Raw genomic sequence first — 19,127 nt, 5'->3', positions numbered from 1 at the left:
TAATAAATTCAAATGAAACATCTAACCCTAATGTAGTGAGGCTATACAAATGTGATAGTGAAGTGAGTGTAATCAACTAAAGGGAACGACTCAAGAGACGATCCATAGGGGTTCAAATATAAAGGGAAAGGGCCCATGAACAAAAGTGCACCTTTTTTTTTAATTGATTAAGGGTTTTGGGATATTTGAGGTTAAGCATCCTTGGGTTTGAATAGTACTGAGCTAGGTGACTTCCCAAGAAGTTCAAATTCAAAAGCTTACAGTGAGGCTTTAGAATGAGGATGAGAATTTGAACAGAGCTAGTGCTTAAAAAAAAATCTTCCTTCAAAGAGGGGATAAAAAGGATGTGGTGGACAAGTGGAATGAGTCCAATCTTTTATATATAGTGCTAGATAAAGACAAAGAGGTAAATTTTACTTATGGTCATAAGTTTGAGTTAATAGTGGTCTTGGAAGATTATTAGCAAGAAGACTTAAACACGGGATGTATCATTAAAAAGGATGTGGTGGACAAGTGGAATGAGTCCAATCTTTTATATATAGTGCTAGATAAAGACAAAGAGGCAAATTCTACTTATGGTCATAAGTTTGAGTTAACAGTGGTCTTGGAAGATTATTAGCAAGAAGACTTAAACACGGGATGTATCATCTATTGCAATGATATTTCATGGACTACAGCAGTTCTTAAAGTTTTTGCTTTTATTTAAAATTATGGATTTGAGGTTGGTTTAAACATTTAGCAGTTGCATATGAAATTACAATTAATTCATTGAGATTTATAGTCAACTGATGCTTATGCCATAGCTTTAGATTTTATTTCAATCATGGTTGTCAAAAACTTTGTTAATGGTTTTGTGGGAGCTTCAAATTCTTATAGTAATTTATAATCACTTAGCAGAAGCTCTAAATATTCCATCTGACTTATTTTTATCACTTTTTTCATCTTCTAGAGGGGAGGATGATATCAAGTTTTTAAATACATACATACATACATATATATAGAGTCAGAGAGAGAGAGAGAGAGTTGTATTACTCTACCTTAATAATACATTAATTATAGTACTATAACATATGTACTGTCTATTTAGAATTGAATTTAATCCATCCATTTCTATATATAAGCAGCCAAATAATATATTTATTCCTATATTTTGAGCACATATAGTGTAATATAATTTAGCAGAATATCTAAAAAATTTCATGTTTTCCTAAAAACTAGATATATATTATTTATTTGTGTTCTAATTTAGCTAAGTTAAAAAAATTAAAATATTTATGAAAAACTTATGTCATACCATTTATCTTTACCACAAATTTAAAAATGATAACTTGGTTCGGTTAAAGTTTTAGATACTGAAATTGAATGTTGAAATATTTATAACTATATTAATTATAAAATAGCATTTTGGATACATGCAATAAAATTTATTCCACTATTTTAAAATATCAAGCAATTTACACTCTTTTGTTCAAAACTAAATTAAATAAGTTTTCACTAAATTAATTAACTATAAATAAAAATCTATTTAAAATTTAAAATTTTTACTTATTTAAAAGTTATTATCTTGAATTTTTCACTTCTAAATAAATTTTTTTTAAAAATAACTACTTTGAAATTTATTCTAAGTGGGACATACTCTATTGTCTTTTAATAAATTAAAAACTTAATGACTTAAAAGTTGATTATATCTTTCTAGCAAATCAATTTAAATGTAAATTAATTGTATTATATTTTTATAATATTATTTATTTATTTATTTCTAAACACTATTATAATGTAAATGATCATTTCTATTGTTTATTATTTCAAGTTGTGAATATATAAGATATAAATATACTATAATAAAAAATTTAAAAGAGGATTGATTAAAATTAAACTACAATATATATATTTCAAATATTTATGTTATTATTTATTATTTTTAATATTTATAACTAATATTTCACTTTGGTGACCCAGTGTTAAAAAAAAATAATACAATTATATATCCAATAAATTGATAAAAATACCTATATGATAAATTAAATAATTTTTTATTGTTTTAGAATAAATACTTTTACAAATAAAGTTCATAAAGAACTAAATGTTATTAAAGAAATGGTAATTAATAGGGTTTATTATGTGAATTTTACATTCTAAAATTTATACTTCCAACATTTAAATACTAAATCCTCCTTTTTGGTTGCCATAAGAGTTTCATCTCCTACATTATTTATCAAAAAAAAAAAAAAAAAAATCTTGATTAGCAATTAATTATGTCTTTGAATCCCAAGTCCACTTATTAAAATACATAGGAATTTTTAAAATAGTTTTAAGAACAATAAAAATATTTTTTATGGCACTACTATTCTTTTTTATTGCAACAGTGAGATAAATTAAAAGGATGTATTATTTTATTTTTTATCCTTAATTAAAATTAGTTCTGAATAAGGTGAGATATATATTAAATAAAATGTTACATCATATGGTAATAAAAGAGAATATAAAATCAACTAAATTTTTTTTTATTTAATTAATTTACATACTACAACAAGTAATTTGTTATTTGTTATTTAACATAGACTACTTTTAAAAGTTATATTGCTTCAAAAAGCAATATATATCAACTAACTTTCTGATCTTTATGTAATACTGGTTGTACAAGTTAAAATAATTATCCATCCTCATGAAGTTTCTTAAAAACTTTATACTTGCTTTTAATTTGTATACTTCATTTGCCAATAGCTATAAAGTTTGGAGTTTCTATTGTGTTTTGGATCCTTTTTAATTTTTTAAATTCAAAACTTGAAAGGAAGAGGTCATTTAAAAGTGACTACTCATAAAGAAATTTGTCCAACTGAACAAATTACTACAAAGGCCATCAAAAACTTTTCAAAAGCCTTGCAATTCTGCTTTATCTCTTCTTTCTTCCTTAGTCCCTCAAGATTGATTACCTGGTTAAGTCCAAACTGGCAATCACATCCTTGTAATCCTTCTCATGTTTCATGGTTGTATCAATCAATCACATTAGTAAGTTATTAGGTCACATTTCTCCCTGATAACTTTGCCAAGGAGATCTCTCTAAAGAGATTTATGATGGGACTAAATAGTTCTTGTGGAGAACGAGGCCAGGATGTGAAGAGGGAGAAAATTTCTCTCTCGCTCTTTCAATGCTTACTGCAAGCGTTGATCCAGGAGGAAACCCTAGTGGGAGGACGGGGAGGATGGCGAACTTGGCCGGAGAAATCCAGGAGGAAATCCAGTGTCCCATCTTGGATAAAACTAATAATCTGAGAATATTCAGCGAACCAATCGGATATTCGTTACGAATGAATGTTTAAACCCTAGGCATGCGCTCTAGGGCTTTAGGGAGCGAGAGAATGGCGTGGGGAAAGGCCGCGAGCAGCGGCACCGACACCAGCGATGGCGGTGAAGGCGGCGGCGGCGGCATTCGCTTCCCACGGGCGTGTTTCAAGACGCGAATCGATGCGGCATCCAGGTCCGCGGTGGGCGTCCTCACGGTCGAGGCGGGCGATTTGCTCCTCCGCGCCTCTTGCACCGACGACACCTTCGCCAGCGGCCCATCCCTCGACGGCCTCTCCCTCGGCGTCGAGAAGCCCGGCTCCTTCCTCTTCGACTACGATCTGGGCTCGCGCTCCCCAAAGTTCCACTTCTCCAGCACCGCCAGTGTCATGGGCTCCAGGACGCTCAATCTCTGCTACACCCACCACCAGAGCGATCCATCCTCCACCGCGGTCGAGGCGGCGCTCACGCTGGATCCCAAGAACAAGCTCGGCCTGAGCTACGATTTCGCGTCCCAGGCGGGGAGAGTGAGGTACTCGTTCGTGCACGATCGATCTGGGGCTTGCTTGGAGCCGGCATTCCACCTGGGAACCAAGACGTGGGATTTTGGAGTGTCGAGGAAGGTGAGCAAGGAGGATAGCATCAAGGCGACGTACAAGGGGCTGGACAAGAGCATTGCCGTGGACTGGTCGAGAGCGAGCAAGGATGGAACTGGGCCTTTCAAGATCTATGCGGACATTCCACTCGCGAGAGAGAGCTCCAAGCCGCCAAAGCTGATGATGGAGAAAACTTGGAGCTATTGATATTCCTTCGTTCGTTCATTCGATCACTCTTGATAAAGCCTAGTTTTTTTTTTTCTTTCTTTGAGTTAAATAGTTTTTTCCTTCTTTTTTTGAGATAGTAATGGAGAAATCTGTGGATGGTAGGCACTAAAAAAAACATTTGGAGATGGGAGGTATCGATCCTCCTACCTATGCCGATCGTCGTACATCGCTCTACCATTTGAGCTACATCCCCTTGCTTTGACAATTAGAATTAGATTAGTCTAAACAAGGATAATAGGAAGTGTTCTTCGCTTGGAATTCCATTTCCAGGGAGCGTTACGAATGATAGAGTTTGTTAAGGTCGCTTCGTGCCGCTGCTTCAGCCACTGCGAGCTGATCGTTGGCATCCAACGCAGCCGTCTTTCTGTACTCCTCAATCTCTTTCTGAGCAATCGAGAGTGCACGATAATGCCTTCTGGTTTCCCTGCAAACACCAAGATACCAGGTTGATCGATCAGGAAAGCGTGCTTGCTTACCCCAAGAGTTTCTGGCTCTTGGACAAATCGTGCTCAAACTTCTGCCGAGCTTGTTCCAGCGTCATGATCACCTGGAGTTTACACGTAAAACTTGCGGATTGTCACCTCCAAACTCTGGGAGCATACCTCGTTTAACTCGGCATTGGCTGCTCCGTGCAAGCTTCGGGCCTCCATTATGATTTCTTCGGGCAGGCCCAGCCGTGCTGCAATGTTTAGAGCATTCGAACGTCCTGCAAACCAAACAGTACGATACTACACGCTCCATGAGTTACTACTATTCACCTGGAATCCCCCAAAGAAGTCGGTAAGTTGGTTTGAGCTTCTCTTCGTCAAACTCTACTGATGCATTCTCGAATCTATCATCACTGTAACAAAAGTAAAAACCACAACTGAGGCGCTTATAAAATGCCTGTTGAATAGCACTTGCCTATATTTGAGCATCTTGAGTTCTCCATGATGTGTTGTGGCCAAAGTGAGAAGACTACCAGCTGCAAATGACTCCAGCATTGCCATTCCTAAAGCCGCGCCTTCCACAAAGTCTGTACCAGTTCCAACCTGCAAAACCTTCGAACATTTATCCAGCACTAGCTAAATGTTGCAGCAAACCGACCTCGTCCAAAAGAACTAGAGAAGAGCTCGTTGACTCCTCTTTGATGCGCTGCAAAAATGTGTAAGCTCGAAAACTCTGGCCGCCTTCCCATACACACCTTGATTCTGAGCAAATGTCCGGAGAACGTTGATAAAGACTGGCTTAACGATTGTTGATCTCCTATATCAGCAAGAACTCTGTCAACCCATGGAATTAGAGCTGGTTCTTTGGCTAAAACGTAAAGTCCTGCGAAAAGGAATTTTTCTAAGGAACAATAGGCATAAACACTGAAGCTTACCTGCTCTGGCCATTAGCACAGCTAATCCAAGCGTTTTGATAGCAGCAGTCTTGCCTCCCGTATTCGGTCCAGTAATGGTGACAACTTTTGTTTCTCTCTTGATAAGGAAGTCAATGGGAACGGGTACGGAGGCCTCCAGCTCCGCAACCTAGCTGATTGAATGTAAAAGTTAGAGACAGCATCTGAAATCGATGATTACTTCTTCTTCAGCTTTGGTAATAGCTTCCTCTGCCGCTTGATAGTCCTGAGCACTGGTGAAAGCCCGTGACTTCATCCTGTTAAGAATCTGGAGAAGCTTTGTGGTGAGTGTGCAAAATAAAAGGCAAATATGTCAACCTTCCGTTTCGTGTTCAGTTTTGCTTTCGCGTCACGTAAGTTTCCACGGTGTTGTTCTAGTAACAGAGGATGTCTGGCCCCTTCCAAAAGAACTAGAAACTCGTCCAATGTACTCTCCGATTCGTCTCTTTCCGCATGTACAAATGAAGGTCTGGTCGCTCCAATAGAAGAGCTGTATCTTCCACGAGCCAGCACCTACACAGATCCAACAAGTTAAGGATAACAAGGCAGTGAAGCTTACCACATCAAAATCTGCAACAATATCCAATGTGAAAGAAAAATTGCTGAGAAAAGGTCGCAACTGAAGTATCCACAAAACCAGACTCAGGAAGCTATAGCAACAGCGGAGATGTAAGAAAGGAAGACCTTCGTCGTGAGATCATCCAGAACACGATATTCAGCTTGAGCAGCATCTGCTCTAGCCTGCGACAAACTGTTGTTTAATGCAACAGCTGCAGAAGGTTCTACGTAGGAAACTAATCCTCCAGCAGAACTGCAAAAGATGTGATATGGAAAGCAGTCGTTGCAAGACAAGATTACCTTTGCAAGAGTAGACCCGGCACTTTCGAATTGTTTTCAGTAGAAACTGCCACGCAAAGCCTTCCATCAAGGCTGGCAACCTGATAACATTCAACATGATTTTCACCTTCTGAAGACAGCGTAATAAACAAACCTGACCATTAGGATCGCCAGCAAGCCTGTCGATGACAATCCTCGTCATAAGCTCTTGAAGCTGTTATAAATCATACATCCTCTCCACGGTATCCAAAAGCATTCAATCAGTAGTACCTTTCTCTCGCACGAGGCTTGTTCCATTCTCGCAGTTCGTAGCTCGGGGCTCTGCAATATAAACGTCAGCAGCAAGGAACACTAGTTCAATCATTATACCGCTGAATCTTTCACCGAACCATCGTCGTTAACAGCGTTCCAGATCGTCTTTGTAGTATCAACGTCGGCATCAATGGAGCAAAGCTGACAAGCAAAACGTCGCAGTTAGCTTGTAGAAAAGTGTGTCCATGCTTACCATATCATAGATAGGACGCAAAATCTCTTGTTTCTCCTTGTTTTCTTGAAACGAAGAGAAAGCAGCATGCCTGAGAGAACGAGCTGCTTCAAGCATAGCGGCAAGGGCAGCAGCTTCTTTGCCCGATAGAGCAACTCCTTTGCTAGCACGAGTCAATCCAACTTTAACCTGCAGGGAAGAAGAAAAATAATTCCTACAGCAATCGTATCAAACTTTGTGTTACCACATCTGTTTGGATTGCTCCAAGGTCACAAGAATTCCCACGAAGAGCTTCAAACTCCAATGCGCCATGAGTCTCCGAGAGAAGCATCTCACTGGCACTCTCAGTGCTGGGCAGTTCGAGAACCTGGAGAGAACGCACGCCTCAAAGTATCAGCAAAAGCTAGAAATTTTCCTTCAAGGAACCTGGAGGCGTTCCCTTCCCAGCGCAGTGCTAGCAAAGCTCGAAACAGCACTGGACAGTCTCTTCCATTCCAGCACCTCGAGAGTCTCTTGCGCAGCGCTCATTCGCGCAGCAGCTCTCACGATCAAAACCCTGCGCAACGAACGCTCAATCCATGAAATGCGCAATCCGATTCAGCTCAAATGCTCAGTGCTACACAAGAGATTGACATCTCAGCTCACCGATTGAAAGAAGAAGAGGCGGCATTGAAGCAGCAGCGCCTCGGCAATGGCATGGCGCCATAGCCGAGCGCCAAAGCCATTGGCGATAACAAGTAGCCCTAAAACCTAAAAAAATGGAGATGGGAGGTATCGATCCTCCTACCTACGCCGATCGTCCGACATTGCTCTACCATTTGAGCTGCTTGAAAATTAAGAATAGACTAACATAAAATAATAGAGGATTAGAAAATCTTAAAGGAAAAAGAAAATGGAGATGGGAGGTATCGATCCTCCTACCTATGTCTATCGTCGACCATCGCTCTACCATTTGAGCTACATCCCCTTGCTTGAAAATTAAGAATAGATTAACATAAAATAATAGATGATTATAAAAATCTTAAAGGAAAAAGAAAATGGAAATGGGAGGTATCGTCGACCATCGCTCTAATTTGAGCTTTGAAAATTAAGAATAGTTCAACATAAAATTAAATAATAGAGGATTAGAAAAATCTTAAAGGAAGAAAAAATGGGTACCTATGGCTATATCGCTCTACCATTTGAGCTACATCCCCTTGCTTTGAAAGTTAAGGTTAGATTAACGATAATACTTTTCGTGTTCTTGGATGAGACACCAGGAATGCGTAGAGCTCATCCAATCTTGCCGATCGATCAACGATGTGAAGAGAGCGCATTCTCTCCTCCAATCTCGTCTCGATCTTCCGCGCGAGGGATTCGTCTCCAACAAGCTGCTCGAGGTGTACGGTAGATTTGGACGGGTGGATCATGCCCGAGAGATCTTCGACTCCCTCGCGCGGCGCGATGATTTCTCCTGGATGCTCATGCTCCATGCCTACTCCCGGAATGGGTTCGTGGAAGAGGCGCGAATTGTCTTCCGCGAGATGCCCAATCCATTCCTCCCCTCGCACAACGCGATGCTGGCGGCATTCTCCAGCAAGGGGCAAATCGAGGAGTCCATCGAAGTCTTCTCTGCAATGCCGCAGCGCGATCTCATCTCCTGGAACTCGATGCTCGCGGCCTACGCTCACAGCGGCCAGATCGATCGAGCACAGCGCTTCTTCACCGAGATGCCCGCCTGGGACCTCGTCTCCTGGAATTCCTTCCTGGATTGCGCTTGCAAGAACGGAGAGCTCGATCGATCCAGGCACATTTTCGAGATCATGCCCACCCAAGACATCGTCTCCTGGAATTCGATCCTCGCGGCATTCTCGCGAAATGGGCATTTGGAGGAGGCCAAGAACACATTTGATACAATGCCGGAGAGAGATCTCTTCTCTTGGGCATCAATGCTTAAATCCTACGGAAGCAGTGGCCAAATCGAAGAAATGGGTCTCATAATCGTACAGGTGCCCGAGTGGGACGGTGTTCTTTGGAATGCCGCCATTGCGGTATATGCCCAAAATGGACATCTTTTCCGCGCAAAGTCAATGTTTGATTCCATGCCAAGCTGGAACACAGTGACGTGGAACTCCATGGTGGCAGCGTATATCCAGCACGGGCATTTGGACCGAGCAAAGAATCTTTTTCACACAATGCCAGAGAAGTCCCTAGTATCCTGCAACGCTATTGTCGCGGCATATGCCCAGAGTGGGCATCTAGGAGATGCCGAGCGAATCTTTGAGTCCATGCGACGCCACGACGTGGTTACGTGGAACTCCCTGCTGACTGGGTATGCCCACAAGGGGCATGTGGAGAAAGCAAAGCGGCTGTTTGATGAGATGCCCCAAAGGAATCTGGTGACGTGGAATGCCATCGTGGCAGCATATGCTTTGAACGGCCACGTCGACGAGGCCGAGCAGATGCACAACCAGATGCCCCAGAGGAATATAATATCGGCAACATGTATGCTTACGGCATATGCCCAATGCGGGCATGTATTTTCAGCAAAGCGAGTTTTTGATGAGTTGCCACAGCAAAATCTAGTGTCTTGGACCTGTATGCTAGGTGGGTTTACTCAAAATGGAGAAATTAGATTAGCGAAAAGGATGTTTGATGGGATTCCACTGCAAGACGCAGTTCTTTGTAGTGCTATGCTTGCCGCATATGCCCACAAAGGGCATACGGAAGATGCCAAAAGAATGTTTTTGGAGATGAAGCTAGTGATTGATCCTGAAGAGACTTGCTTTGTTTCGATGCTAATCACTTGCAGTCACGATGGAGAGCTCTACACTGGGAAATGCTGCTTTTCTTCTATGAGACAAGATTATCTTCACAATCCAACGAAACAACACTATGCTTGTATGATCGATTTGCTTGGAAGATCTGGATATCTAGATGATGCTCTGGGCCTTATAAACACAATGCCCTTTGTTCCAGACACTGTAGACTGGGTGTGCTTTCTTGGATCTTGCAAAAACCATGAAGATGCGATAGATTATGCTAGATTAGCTGTAGACAAGCTGATAAGCATTGACCCAAGGCATGGAGCTGCCTACATTTTGTCCTCAAGCATAAAAACAAAAGTCGTCAGTTCTTTCCAAGTGGAAAGCATATGCCAGTGGAATTGAAAAGGTTGAATTCTACACGTTTTTTTGCAGGTATCTTTGCCATGGAATCTTCGTTGGTTTAAAAATCGTTGTTGCCTACTATTGACTAAGACTTTGAGTAACTATCGCGACGCAAATGCCGGCGAAGGGCATCTTTTTTGTTCCCCGTAAAAAATGCCTCCCATTGGCTGGCGGGCTTGCTAAAGGAATCCCATCTATAGACGAAACCACGGCGAACGCGATTAAATAAAATTTAATAAGAATCCATAGCAAGGCAACAAGTATCCAGAGAAATTAATTGGATCCATTCCACATGGACGATCCAAAAGGTGAGGAGTGGATAAGTGCTGTCAGTTGAGTACGCCACCACTCCAACGGCCGCGATTCGGCCACGCAACCACGACAGCCCCATCCATTCTACAGCCGTCCATTAACCGACGGCTGCGCGACGTCCACCTGTCCACAAAAGCGCTAGCTACAAGAACCCTAATCTTCGCTTTTGTCCACATTTTCACGCAAGAAGAATGGGCGCTTGGGACGATGCCGAGGCTGGTGTTGCGGGGATCTACGGCGGCGGCGCTGGATCTAGCAAGGAATCGGCGCTGCCGAGGACGCCGTCGGTGGATGATCTGTTTGCCCCATTGTGGAGATTGGAGGTCCAGCAGCAGAGCCTAGGTCAGATCCAAGATCTCGGCGCAGCGAATTGGAAGAGCGTCGATCGCGTCCCCAAATTCCCAGCCGGGGGTAAGAAAGATCCACTGTTTTTACAAGCTCTGATCGAGAGTGATCAATGTTCCAGGCCCAGAGAGGGATTTCGCTCCCGGTCCGGCTCTTCCAGCTCTGGATCACTCTGTTCCTCCGTCGACCTCCACCTCGGAAGAGGACCAGCAGCTCCTGGGCGTGGACGACAAGAAGCAAAAGCGAATGCTTTCCAACCGCGAGTCCGCGCGTCGATCGAGGCTGAGGAAGCAGCAGCATATGGAGGAGCTGCGATCCCAGCTGCTGGATCTGCGAGCGCAGAACAGCCACATTCTTGGCAAGCTGAGCGTGGCATCGCAGCAGTTCTCGCAGATCAGCCATGACAACCAGCTCCTTCGCTTGCAAGCGTCGGAGCTCGGCCGCCAGCTGCAGCGATTGCATCGCCAAGCGAGCGTCCATCACCCGGATGGGCTTCACGCGTTTGGATTTGGGACGAGCCATTTGGATCCACCGGGCGTGGCTCTGCGACCCAGCTCGCCCCCTCCTCGCTCGGCCTACGCGATTGTCACGGATGTTCTCCAGGGATCAAGCTTGTGCTCGTGAGTAGCTCATTGCGATCGATCGATCGATCAAGAATTTTAAGTTCTTCCATCGATGGAAGAACCGAATTTTCGCCTGTACATCTAAAAGACTCCTATTCTTTCGTGCACAATCGTGTGCTTCCTTCTCTCGGATGAGAGATCTGGAGGAATTTGGGAGTTCTTTCTCCAGTTTCTTCGTAGTTCTCTCGGATCTGTGCTAGGATCAACGAGGAAATGTGATGGCAGTGGAATTTTTCCTAGTTTTCTCGGATTGAGATGAGGAAGGTCTGGCGAAGGAGAGGCTTTGAGTGGCTGCTGTGCAAAAGCGTATGTTCTTCCAGCATACGGTTTGGATACGATAAGATACGCTCCAGCTGCGCTGTCGTTTTGTCCGGTGCGAAAGCTTTTCAAGTGAAAGGAAAGGGCAAAGGGGCAAAAGAATAAATCTGCTTTAACTCTTTTATCTCTACAGTGAAAAAAAGTCAAAAAGGAGGGATAAGAATGATTCTGCCCTAATTTCTTTCTCCAAGTTCTTTGAATTTCTTGTCGATCTAGCTATGGCGCCCGCGGAGTCCTCCGATCTCGGCAGCGGCAACCAATGCGTGATGGTAAGCTACCGCTCGATCGAAATTTCGGTGGATTATCTCCTCTTCTTCCTTCTCCTCTCTCCCTCTCTCTCTCTGATCAGGTGGATGCATTCACTGGCGAGGGTCTGAGAGGGAATCCAGCGGCGGTTTGCGTTCTCTCCTGTGAAGCTGATCCCATGTCGATGCAGCGCGTAGCGACGGAGCTCAATGTCTCCCAGACAGCGTTCCTTGTGAAGAACAGCAGCGAGGAAGAGATTTCCCCTTTCGACTATGAGCTTCGTTGGTTTTCTCCTCGATGCGAGGTAACTTTAAATCAAGCTTATCATTGTGCTTTTTAACTCTTTTCTTTCCTATAGGTGCCTCTATGCGGTCATGGAACTTTGGCCTCGGCTTATTACCTCTTTGCTACAAAGGCTGTGAAGGGCGACTTGATTCGATTCAATACAAAGTCTGGAGTGTTGCCCGCTCGCAAGATCGGGACGTCGTCCAGTGAAAGTTTCCAAGTGGAGCTGGATTTTCCCGTCATGACAACTTCTCCTTGCGACAATGCCAACTTCGTCTTGACTGAAACTCTGGGTGGTGCCTCGGTTGTCGCCGTTTCAACGTCTGGACGGGGAGATCTCATTGCAAGTAAAGGCTTCTTTCCTGATACGTATCAACAATGTGTTTGTTTGTCGCTATTTTTCCAGCTAGAGCTCTCGTCCGAAGAGCACGTACGGGGCTTAAAACCAGACTTCGACGAGGTTTTGGCTTGCTCTGATTTTGGACTTCTCGTGACAGCAAAAGCCAGCGCTCATTCAGCGTATGATTTTGTTTCGCGGTTTTTTGCTCCGAGATTTGCCATCAACGAGGTACAGCATCAACATCGTGCTCTTCCCACAAGAGAAGTTTTCCGTTCTCTTTAGTAAAAAGCGTTTTGCTCGCAGGATCCAGTTTGTGGAAGTGCTCACTGCGCATTAGCTCCATACTGGGCGAAGAAGCTGCTCAAGAACACGCTCTCGGCTTGTCAAGTAAGAACAACACTGGATAATGCTGAAACAATTGCTAATGTTGAACAAATCCAGGTATCTGAGCGTGGTGGTAAGCTTGATTTGCAAGTCAACTGGGAGAGTATGCGTGTTTTAATGCGAGGAGAGGCTGTCATTAACTATGGGTATAAAGAATATCCTTTGAATATTTAAGTGCCTGCCACCTTTTTGCGCTTTATAAGCGGTTTAGGGTTCCCTTTCTTTGTGACATGGAGCTTCCGTTTTGGAGGAGTGGTGGACCGAGCGTGAGGGAGATGGTGGTCGAGATTGACGCCTTTCTCAGGCGGTACGAGTCTCTAGCGCCCGAAAAGAAAGCCTGGGCAAGGCTATGGCGGAGTTTCTCTACCAAGTCAACCACATCGAGGGCGAGGGGTTTGAGACGCTGGAAGAGACGCAGCGGGCCATCGCGAATGGAGCTTTGCAAGAGGAGGAAGGCGGCTGGAAACAGGACGATGACCGGCTGGAGCATGTCTCTTGCCTCCACCGGGCATTGCGAGCTTGGTTCCCGGCGTCCGCCACCGAGCGAGAGATGCCCGGGCTGGGCACCAAGAAGCTGCTCGAGTCCCACAAGTGCATGCTCGAGACTGTGGATCCCGAGATCGCTGGAAGGATGCGAGGTGAGCGAGTGTACATGTACACAATTGATGGTCACAAGCACTACTTCCTGGAGCCGGACAAGATCAAGAGCGCCCTCATCGCGCTGATGAATCGATCCAACAAGGAGCTGCGGGACATCTTTGCGATGCCCAGAGGTTTGGAGCGGGTGGAGCGCCTTGTCAAGTTTGCCGGGCGCTTCTTCTGGGAGTACGAGTCCATCCATCCCTTTGAGGATGGCAACGGAAGGACGGGAAGGATAATGCTGGCGCACGTACTGAGAAGCATCACCATCTTGGCTCCCAATATTTTGTTTGTGGATAAGTCGAGTGGGGTGGAGCCGCCGTTCGTGGAGAAGGAAGTCTACTCGAGGTGCTTTGAGAGGGCTAGATTATCCTGCGACCCCGCAGATCTCACGGCACTCATTGTAGAGGGCGTTTATGTCGGATGGAAAAGGTTCTTTGAAAGCCTAGAATAATTTAAAACTAGCTTTGCAACTATGAGAGCGTGATTGAGCATATCGGGAGCGACTTAGATTCTACCTAAACAAACAATAAACTTGTAGCCTATCGTTATTCACTAAATATTACACAAAATAATTGAAATAAAAATATCGTTGCAGTTCGCTTGAGGATGATTAAAAGAAGGCTCTTTGTTCTTGCGCCAAGGTAGCTAAGACGTCTCAAACGACAGCAATCCATATGTAGGACTGAAAAGCTGGCGAGGTTTGTGTGATTGTAAATAATGCACTGGACTGTCCGTGAAAGCTGAGATGGGTAAGTTATAATCTCAATTGTCTGTTTTTGTTGTTCAAAGCAGAGTGGTATAATATTTTTTGCGTCTTGATTGTAACGCCGGTCTGCAGTTTCTCTACAACCAAGAAAATGGATCGCTCAACAACTGCAGCAATCTTCAAGGGCATTAGCGTGAAAGAAATGCTTTCACTTATGGGAACATCGTAACGAAGAATGCATGCCCAGCGCCATCATCACTATGGCCAAAGCGTGCTTACTCGGAGCCGCTTGAAAGACATGAAGCCTGGTTGGATCCTCAAGGAACACTTGATCCCTGGAATCAAGTGACGAGCTCACGTCCCAGGCTCGAAACACAAACATCCGCTCCTGGGCACTTGTGCGACGACCAACGACATCCTTCACCACCCTCACCAGTCGCCTCCAGTTGATAGTGTCAACCAAAAAACTCGCGGAAAGACTCCGAGTTCCCGGTGCAGAAGATAACGAGCTGCTTCACCACCACCGGGTACTCGTCGTCCTCCCTCTTATCCAAGCACACAAAGTCTCCAAAGCTCTCCAGCATCGACGGCTCAAGCAGCCGCTGCAGCTGACCATCGCCACCGCCTGGCAGCTTTCTTGAGCTCCCCCAGGCTTGGAATGCCGTTATAGGAAGAGGCAATTTTTTGATAAAAAAAAGCCCTTTGATTTCAATTTCACCCAAACTTTCCACTCGTTGTCCAGCCTCTCTGTGGGGGAAAGCTTGTAAAACTGCGCAGCTCTCACCACCATCCGGCGCAAGAAGCGATCCTCTCCAGCCGCCGGCGTCGCATTGATCTAGGCATACGCAGTGACATCGCAGACAAACGAGTCCAGCACGGACGTGGGCATCTGTAGAAGTCCGCACCACCGTGTCTAGCTAGCGGCCGAAAGCTCTCCTCTATGAGCACGCTCAGCGCCCGCAAGCTTTGCTCGCAGGAGATGGAAACCGGAGGCGTTGGCGGTGACAAAGACGACGCGCTCCTTCGGTGTAGCTGGCCCGTCTCTGGCACAAGCGAGGGGGTAACACTGGAGAGGTTCCACCACCGCATCGAACTGAATGGCTCCACCTTGACGTCGTCTTTCACGGAGAGGGATTTCAGGGGAGCATGCCTTTGATCCGGATCTTGGCGACCTGGGTGTAGTGCAAGAAACCTTTTAGCCTTTGCGCTACTGGGAAGGCGGCGGTGGCGATCCTGGCGATTGCGGATGCGTCGCAGATCGAATCAGTTCTGCTGGGTTAGAATGCATAACACAGCACCCGGTTTGCTTATTTGGATTTATATCACCTCTTCTAATATATTAATGTTAATTATTTTTAAGTATTTAAAAGTACAAAATCAATTATACTATTTATTCTACTATAAAGCATTATCCTGATTATGAATCTTAATATGACTATATAAATATTAAATGTAGTTTCTTTTATTTCAAAATATATTTTTCGCCAAATATATTTTTGAAAGTAAAAGTTGTATAATCCTTTTATTGTATCATAGCAAGGAAGGGATCTTTTCACTGCATTCCATATCAATTCAATATGATTTATATGAATTTTAGTCATGGGATCAATAAAATTCTAAGAGTGGTTGACTATATAATAAGTAAAGTTCAATTGATTCAACCACTATGAATCATAACCAGCCCAACAAACATTATAAAAAATTAATTATATGAGTGCATGGAATATGGAAAGGGAATACAGAAATGTGCATATCAATTAACCCAAAAACCCTAGCTTATATACAGGAGCGAGTGGTCCGGATTGAAACCAATCCGACGGCTACCAAAATCCACTACATTAATATTAGTATACGGCATCGTAACCGTACACTTGGCCCTCACATCATCCCCTCCTCTCGGAATAATGGAAGGCCGTCAGGGTTCTCTTGTAGATGGGCCGGGATCTGGAGGAACGTCAGGAGGAGGCATCGGCGGATCTGTAGACGGTATTAACTGTTCCTGATCCCTTTGTATGAAGCGTTTTAACCGCTGCACATGCACAATCTCCGGAGGATTGGCCTGCTGAACGTCATGCCGAACCTCATAAACTTGCGGTCCAACTTGCCGCAACACCCGATACGGTCCTTTCCACTGCGCAAGGAGCCCCTTAGATAAACCACATACCGTAAGATGGGGAAAACAGACTAACACCAAATCATCCACTTTGTACTCCGCAAATGGACGATGATAGGAGTTGTAGCACCGTTGTTGTCCCACTTGTACGCGGCCTAAGTGTTCAGCAGACTCTGCTCGGACAAGTGGAAGAATGCTTGTCAAATACTGATCCCATGACCTAGCATCAGGAGCTCGTGGCAATCGCGAAGGTAAACCCAACTCTGTTGGTAATATTGGATCATGACCATATAAAAGTTTATATGGTGAAGCACCAACAGAACTCTGCACCCCTGTGACATAGGCATATTGAAGAGACGGCAAATAACCATCCCAATCCGAATGCTGAAAGTTCACATACTTCGAAATCATCCCTTTGAATGTCCGAACGAGCCGTTCCACCAGACCGTCTGATTATGGATGATAAGCACTCGTAAAAGTGTGGCGTATCCCCAACCGAGATGTCAAAACATGAAATACCTCAGCCATAAATGCAGGACCATTATCCGAAAGAATCCGCTCTGGACAAGAATGCTGGAACACCACTTGATTGAGGAGGAAGTATCCAACAGCAGTTGCAGAGGCACTAGCAAGAGCACCAACTTCCACCCAACGAGTCAAGTAGTCAGAAGCAATAGTAACATACTCATTGCCAGCAGTCGATCGTGGAAAAGGTCCCATAAAATCAAACACCACCAACTCAAACAGACGGGAAACTGCAATTGACTCCAACCGTCCTTCCGCAGCACAAGGGGGAGTATTACGAGCTTGGCACCAAACGCAGCTACGCATATACCGGATAATATCACGTCGCATCTCCGGCCAATAGAAAGACCTGCGCAGCTTCTCGGTGACACGACGGTGTCCCATATGCCCACCTAGAACAGGAGAATCATGGTAAGCATGGAGAAACCGCGGAATAAACACTGAAGGTACCACCAATCGTAAATGATCATCAGGATCCGTCCCCACAAAATAAAGAAGGCCATCTTCAAGGCGATATTGAGAATATAAATGCCGAAAAGGCAAGTCATCAGCAAATGATGCAGGATTCTCAAACCCATCTCGAAGCCTTCGAATCCACGGCTCAATCTTCTGAGCCTCGCGAACCTCCTCAAGAGAAGGCAGATCTTGCTCTGCACCCTGTGGACACTGAACGTCAAGGGCAGCAACCGCCGATGGCACAGAATCCTCATCTAGAAAATCCACAGATGCTGGAACAACAGGTTCATCAGAATGATGAGAAGTGAGTGAAGAAGGAAGAGGAGCTCGAGAAAGGGCATCAGCATCAGCCATAGAACTCCCTGGGCGATGAACAACATCGAAATCATATATCTGAAGCTTCAAAGCCCATCGAGCCGTACGACCAACCAGGTTCTTCCGCTTCAATAATGAAGTAACAGCAGCATGGTCACCTTCAAGTAACGTCCGAGAACCATGTAGATATGCATGAAGTTTCTCGAAACCCCAGACTGCTGCTAAACACTCCTTCTCTGTCGTGGAGTAGTTCATCTCCGCTGGTTGTAATGTACGGCTTATGTATGAAATGGGATGGCACTGACCAGGCACACTTGAACTCTCTTGCATCAACACACCTCCAAGACCAATGTCAGAAGCATCCACGCGCAAAATAAAAGGTCGAGTGTAGTCAGGATATGCCAAAACCGGAGGAGTTGTCAATAGCTCTTTGAGATCCACAAACGCCCGCTCACAATCCGGAGACCAGATGAAAGATGACGTTGATGACTTCAGCAACGCTCGCAATGGTGTAGTGCGATCGGAAAGATGATCCACAAAACGACCAAGATACTGCACCTTACCCAAAAAGCGCTGCACATCATTCACACACTTCGGAGTAGGGAACTTTAAAACAGCCACAAGTTTGTCAGGATCAACTTGCAAACCCTCACGAGAAATACGGTACCTAAGATAAGTTGTGTCCTTGGACCCAAACACGCACTTCGACCGCTTCAGCTTTAAACCAACGTCATGTAGCCAATCCAACACTTTACAAACATCAAGAACGTGCTCCTCCCACGTCCCCTCCGAGTGGATCAAGACATCATCAATGAAGTCAGCAGTCACCTCCGGCATATTGCAAAGAACCTCGTCCATCATCTGCTGGAAAGTTGCTGGAGCATTTTTCAAACCAAACGGCATCACCAAGAACTCGTACAAACCAAATGGTGTACGAAAAGCAGTCTTAGGAATATCTTCTTCGGCCATTGGTACTTACCAATACCCAGAAGCAAGATTTAGCTTAGTGAACCAACGACTTCGCCCCAGACGATCCAAGTGATCAGCAGTGTGAGGAAGAGGATACACATCTGGTATGGTCACTTCCTTTAACGAACGATAGTCGATGCAGAAATGAATACTCCCATCAAGCTTCGTCACAAGATGAGGTTCACATGCCCAAGGACTCCGCGACTTTCGAATAACACCCTTTTCCAACATTTCCTTGACGTTTGCTCGTAAAATTTTGATCTCCTTAGGTGACCGATGACGAACAGGAACCTTGATTGGACGAGCATCCCCGGTGGGAATTGGATGACGTGTGGCAATCTTGGCCCCAGACGATAGGTCAAATTCAAAGAGATCAAAATACTCCTTCATGAGCCGATCAACTGCTGCAACACAAAGATCGTCGGAGGGATCGGAAAAGGGAAAAGCAGAACAAGATGGAAACACAGAAGGAAAGAGTGGGGAAACAAAAGTAATGGAAGCAGAGGTAGAAGTAAAGGGACGAAAAGGTATGGAAGTGAGAGGAATGGATGAAACATAAGGAAGTATGAGACAAGGGGGAGAAGCCTCAAA

General features: G+C 44.5%; 5 protein-coding genes across 5 annotated transcripts; 4 read left to right on the top strand and 1 right to left on the bottom strand.

The window, feature by feature from the left end:
* Positions 1 to 3,342: 3,342 nt before the first annotated feature.
* LOC9662055 (outer envelope pore protein 24, chloroplastic) lies at positions 3,343 to 4,139 on the top strand. The gene has a single exon (XM_002982892.2). It carries the CDS (start codon positions 3,360 to 3,362, stop codon positions 4,083 to 4,085), a length of 726 nt encoding a protein of 241 aa, XP_002982938.1. The 5' UTR covers positions 3,343 to 3,359; the 3' UTR covers positions 4,086 to 4,139.
* A 144-nt stretch (positions 4,140 to 4,283) lies between these two features.
* Positions 4,284 to 7,550, bottom strand: LOC9662364 (endonuclease MutS2). The gene is made up of 20 exons (XM_002982769.2): positions 7,454 to 7,550; positions 7,235 to 7,364; positions 7,053 to 7,175; positions 6,830 to 6,997; positions 6,694 to 6,777; positions 6,595 to 6,645; positions 6,479 to 6,538; positions 6,346 to 6,425; positions 6,172 to 6,298; positions 6,047 to 6,106; positions 5,806 to 6,000; positions 5,669 to 5,755; positions 5,470 to 5,617; positions 5,290 to 5,417; positions 5,193 to 5,240; positions 5,010 to 5,137; positions 4,865 to 4,947; positions 4,709 to 4,812; positions 4,583 to 4,653; positions 4,284 to 4,530 (listed from the first exon to the last, which is right to left on the bottom strand). Exons 1-20 carry the CDS (start codon positions 7,531 to 7,533, stop codon positions 4,383 to 4,385), a joined length of 2,103 nt encoding a protein of 700 aa, XP_002982815.2. The 5' UTR covers positions 7,534 to 7,550; the 3' UTR covers positions 4,284 to 4,382.
* A 505-nt stretch (positions 7,551 to 8,055) lies between these two features.
* Positions 8,056 to 9,957, top strand: LOC112350886 (pentatricopeptide repeat-containing protein At4g02750-like). The gene has a single exon (XM_024687866.1). The coding sequence runs from the start codon at positions 8,056 to 8,058 to the stop codon at positions 9,955 to 9,957; it is 1,902 nt and encodes a 633-aa protein (XP_024543634.1).
* A 391-nt stretch (positions 9,958 to 10,348) lies between these two features.
* Positions 10,349 to 11,347, top strand: LOC9662363 (light-inducible protein CPRF2). Its single transcript, XM_002982891.2, has 2 exons — positions 10,349 to 10,680; positions 10,736 to 11,347. Exons 1-2 carry the CDS (start codon positions 10,461 to 10,463, stop codon positions 11,236 to 11,238), a joined length of 723 nt encoding a protein of 240 aa, XP_002982937.2. The 5' UTR covers positions 10,349 to 10,460; the 3' UTR covers positions 11,239 to 11,347.
* A 376-nt stretch (positions 11,348 to 11,723) lies between these two features.
* Positions 11,724 to 13,009, top strand: LOC9662362 (uncharacterized isomerase BH0283). The gene is made up of 6 exons (XM_024687942.1): positions 11,724 to 11,824; positions 11,905 to 12,105; positions 12,160 to 12,429; positions 12,493 to 12,654; positions 12,730 to 12,813; positions 12,868 to 13,009. Exons 1-6 carry the CDS (start codon positions 11,774 to 11,776, stop codon positions 12,982 to 12,984), a joined length of 885 nt encoding a protein of 294 aa, XP_024543710.1. The 5' UTR covers positions 11,724 to 11,773; the 3' UTR covers positions 12,985 to 13,009.
* Positions 13,010 to 19,127: the final 6,118 nt, after the last annotated feature.

This window comes from Selaginella moellendorffii, unplaced genomic scaffold, assembly GCF_000143415.4.
Source record: "Selaginella moellendorffii unplaced genomic scaffold, v1.0 SELMOscaffold_55, whole genome shotgun sequence".
Lineage (NCBI taxonomy): Eukaryota > Viridiplantae > Streptophyta > Lycopodiopsida > Selaginellales > Selaginellaceae > Selaginella > Selaginella moellendorffii.
The sequence above is the reverse complement of the archived record's forward strand: the minus strand, read 5'-3'. Positions and strand labels throughout refer to the sequence as shown.

Coding starts and splice junctions, on each gene's coding strand:
- LOC9662055 (XM_002982892.2), top strand. CDS start 3,360: ATGGCGTGGGGAAAGGCCGCGAGCAGCGGCACCGACACCAGCGATGGC.
- LOC9662364 (XM_002982769.2), bottom strand. CDS start 7,533: ATGGCTTTGGCGCTCGGCTATGGCGCCATGCCATTGCCGAGGCGCTGC. Junction 6,998..7,052: donor GAGCAATCCAAACAGATGTG/GTAACACAAAGT, acceptor TCTTCCCTGCAG/GTTAAAGTTGGATTGACTCG. Junction 6,646..6,693: donor GTTCGGTGAAAGATTCAGCG/GTATAATGATTG, acceptor TTTATATTGCAG/AGCCCCGAGCTACGAACTGC.
- LOC112350886 (XM_024687866.1), top strand. CDS start 8,056: ATGAGACACCAGGAATGCGTAGAGCTCATCCAATCTTGCCGATCGATC.
- LOC9662363 (XM_002982891.2), top strand. CDS start 10,461: ATGGGCGCTTGGGACGATGCCGAGGCTGGTGTTGCGGGGATCTACGGC. Junction 10,681..10,735: donor CCCCAAATTCCCAGCCGGGG/GTAAGAAAGATC, acceptor TCAATGTTCCAG/GCCCAGAGAGGGATTTCGCT.
- LOC9662362 (XM_024687942.1), top strand. CDS start 11,774: ATGGCGCCCGCGGAGTCCTCCGATCTCGGCAGCGGCAACCAATGCGTG. Junction 12,106..12,159: donor GGTTTTCTCCTCGATGCGAG/GTAACTTTAAAT, acceptor TCTTTCCTATAG/GTGCCTCTATGCGGTCATGG. Junction 12,430..12,492: donor CTGGACGGGGAGATCTCATT/GCAAGTAAAGGC, acceptor CTATTTTTCCAG/CTAGAGCTCTCGTCCGAAGA.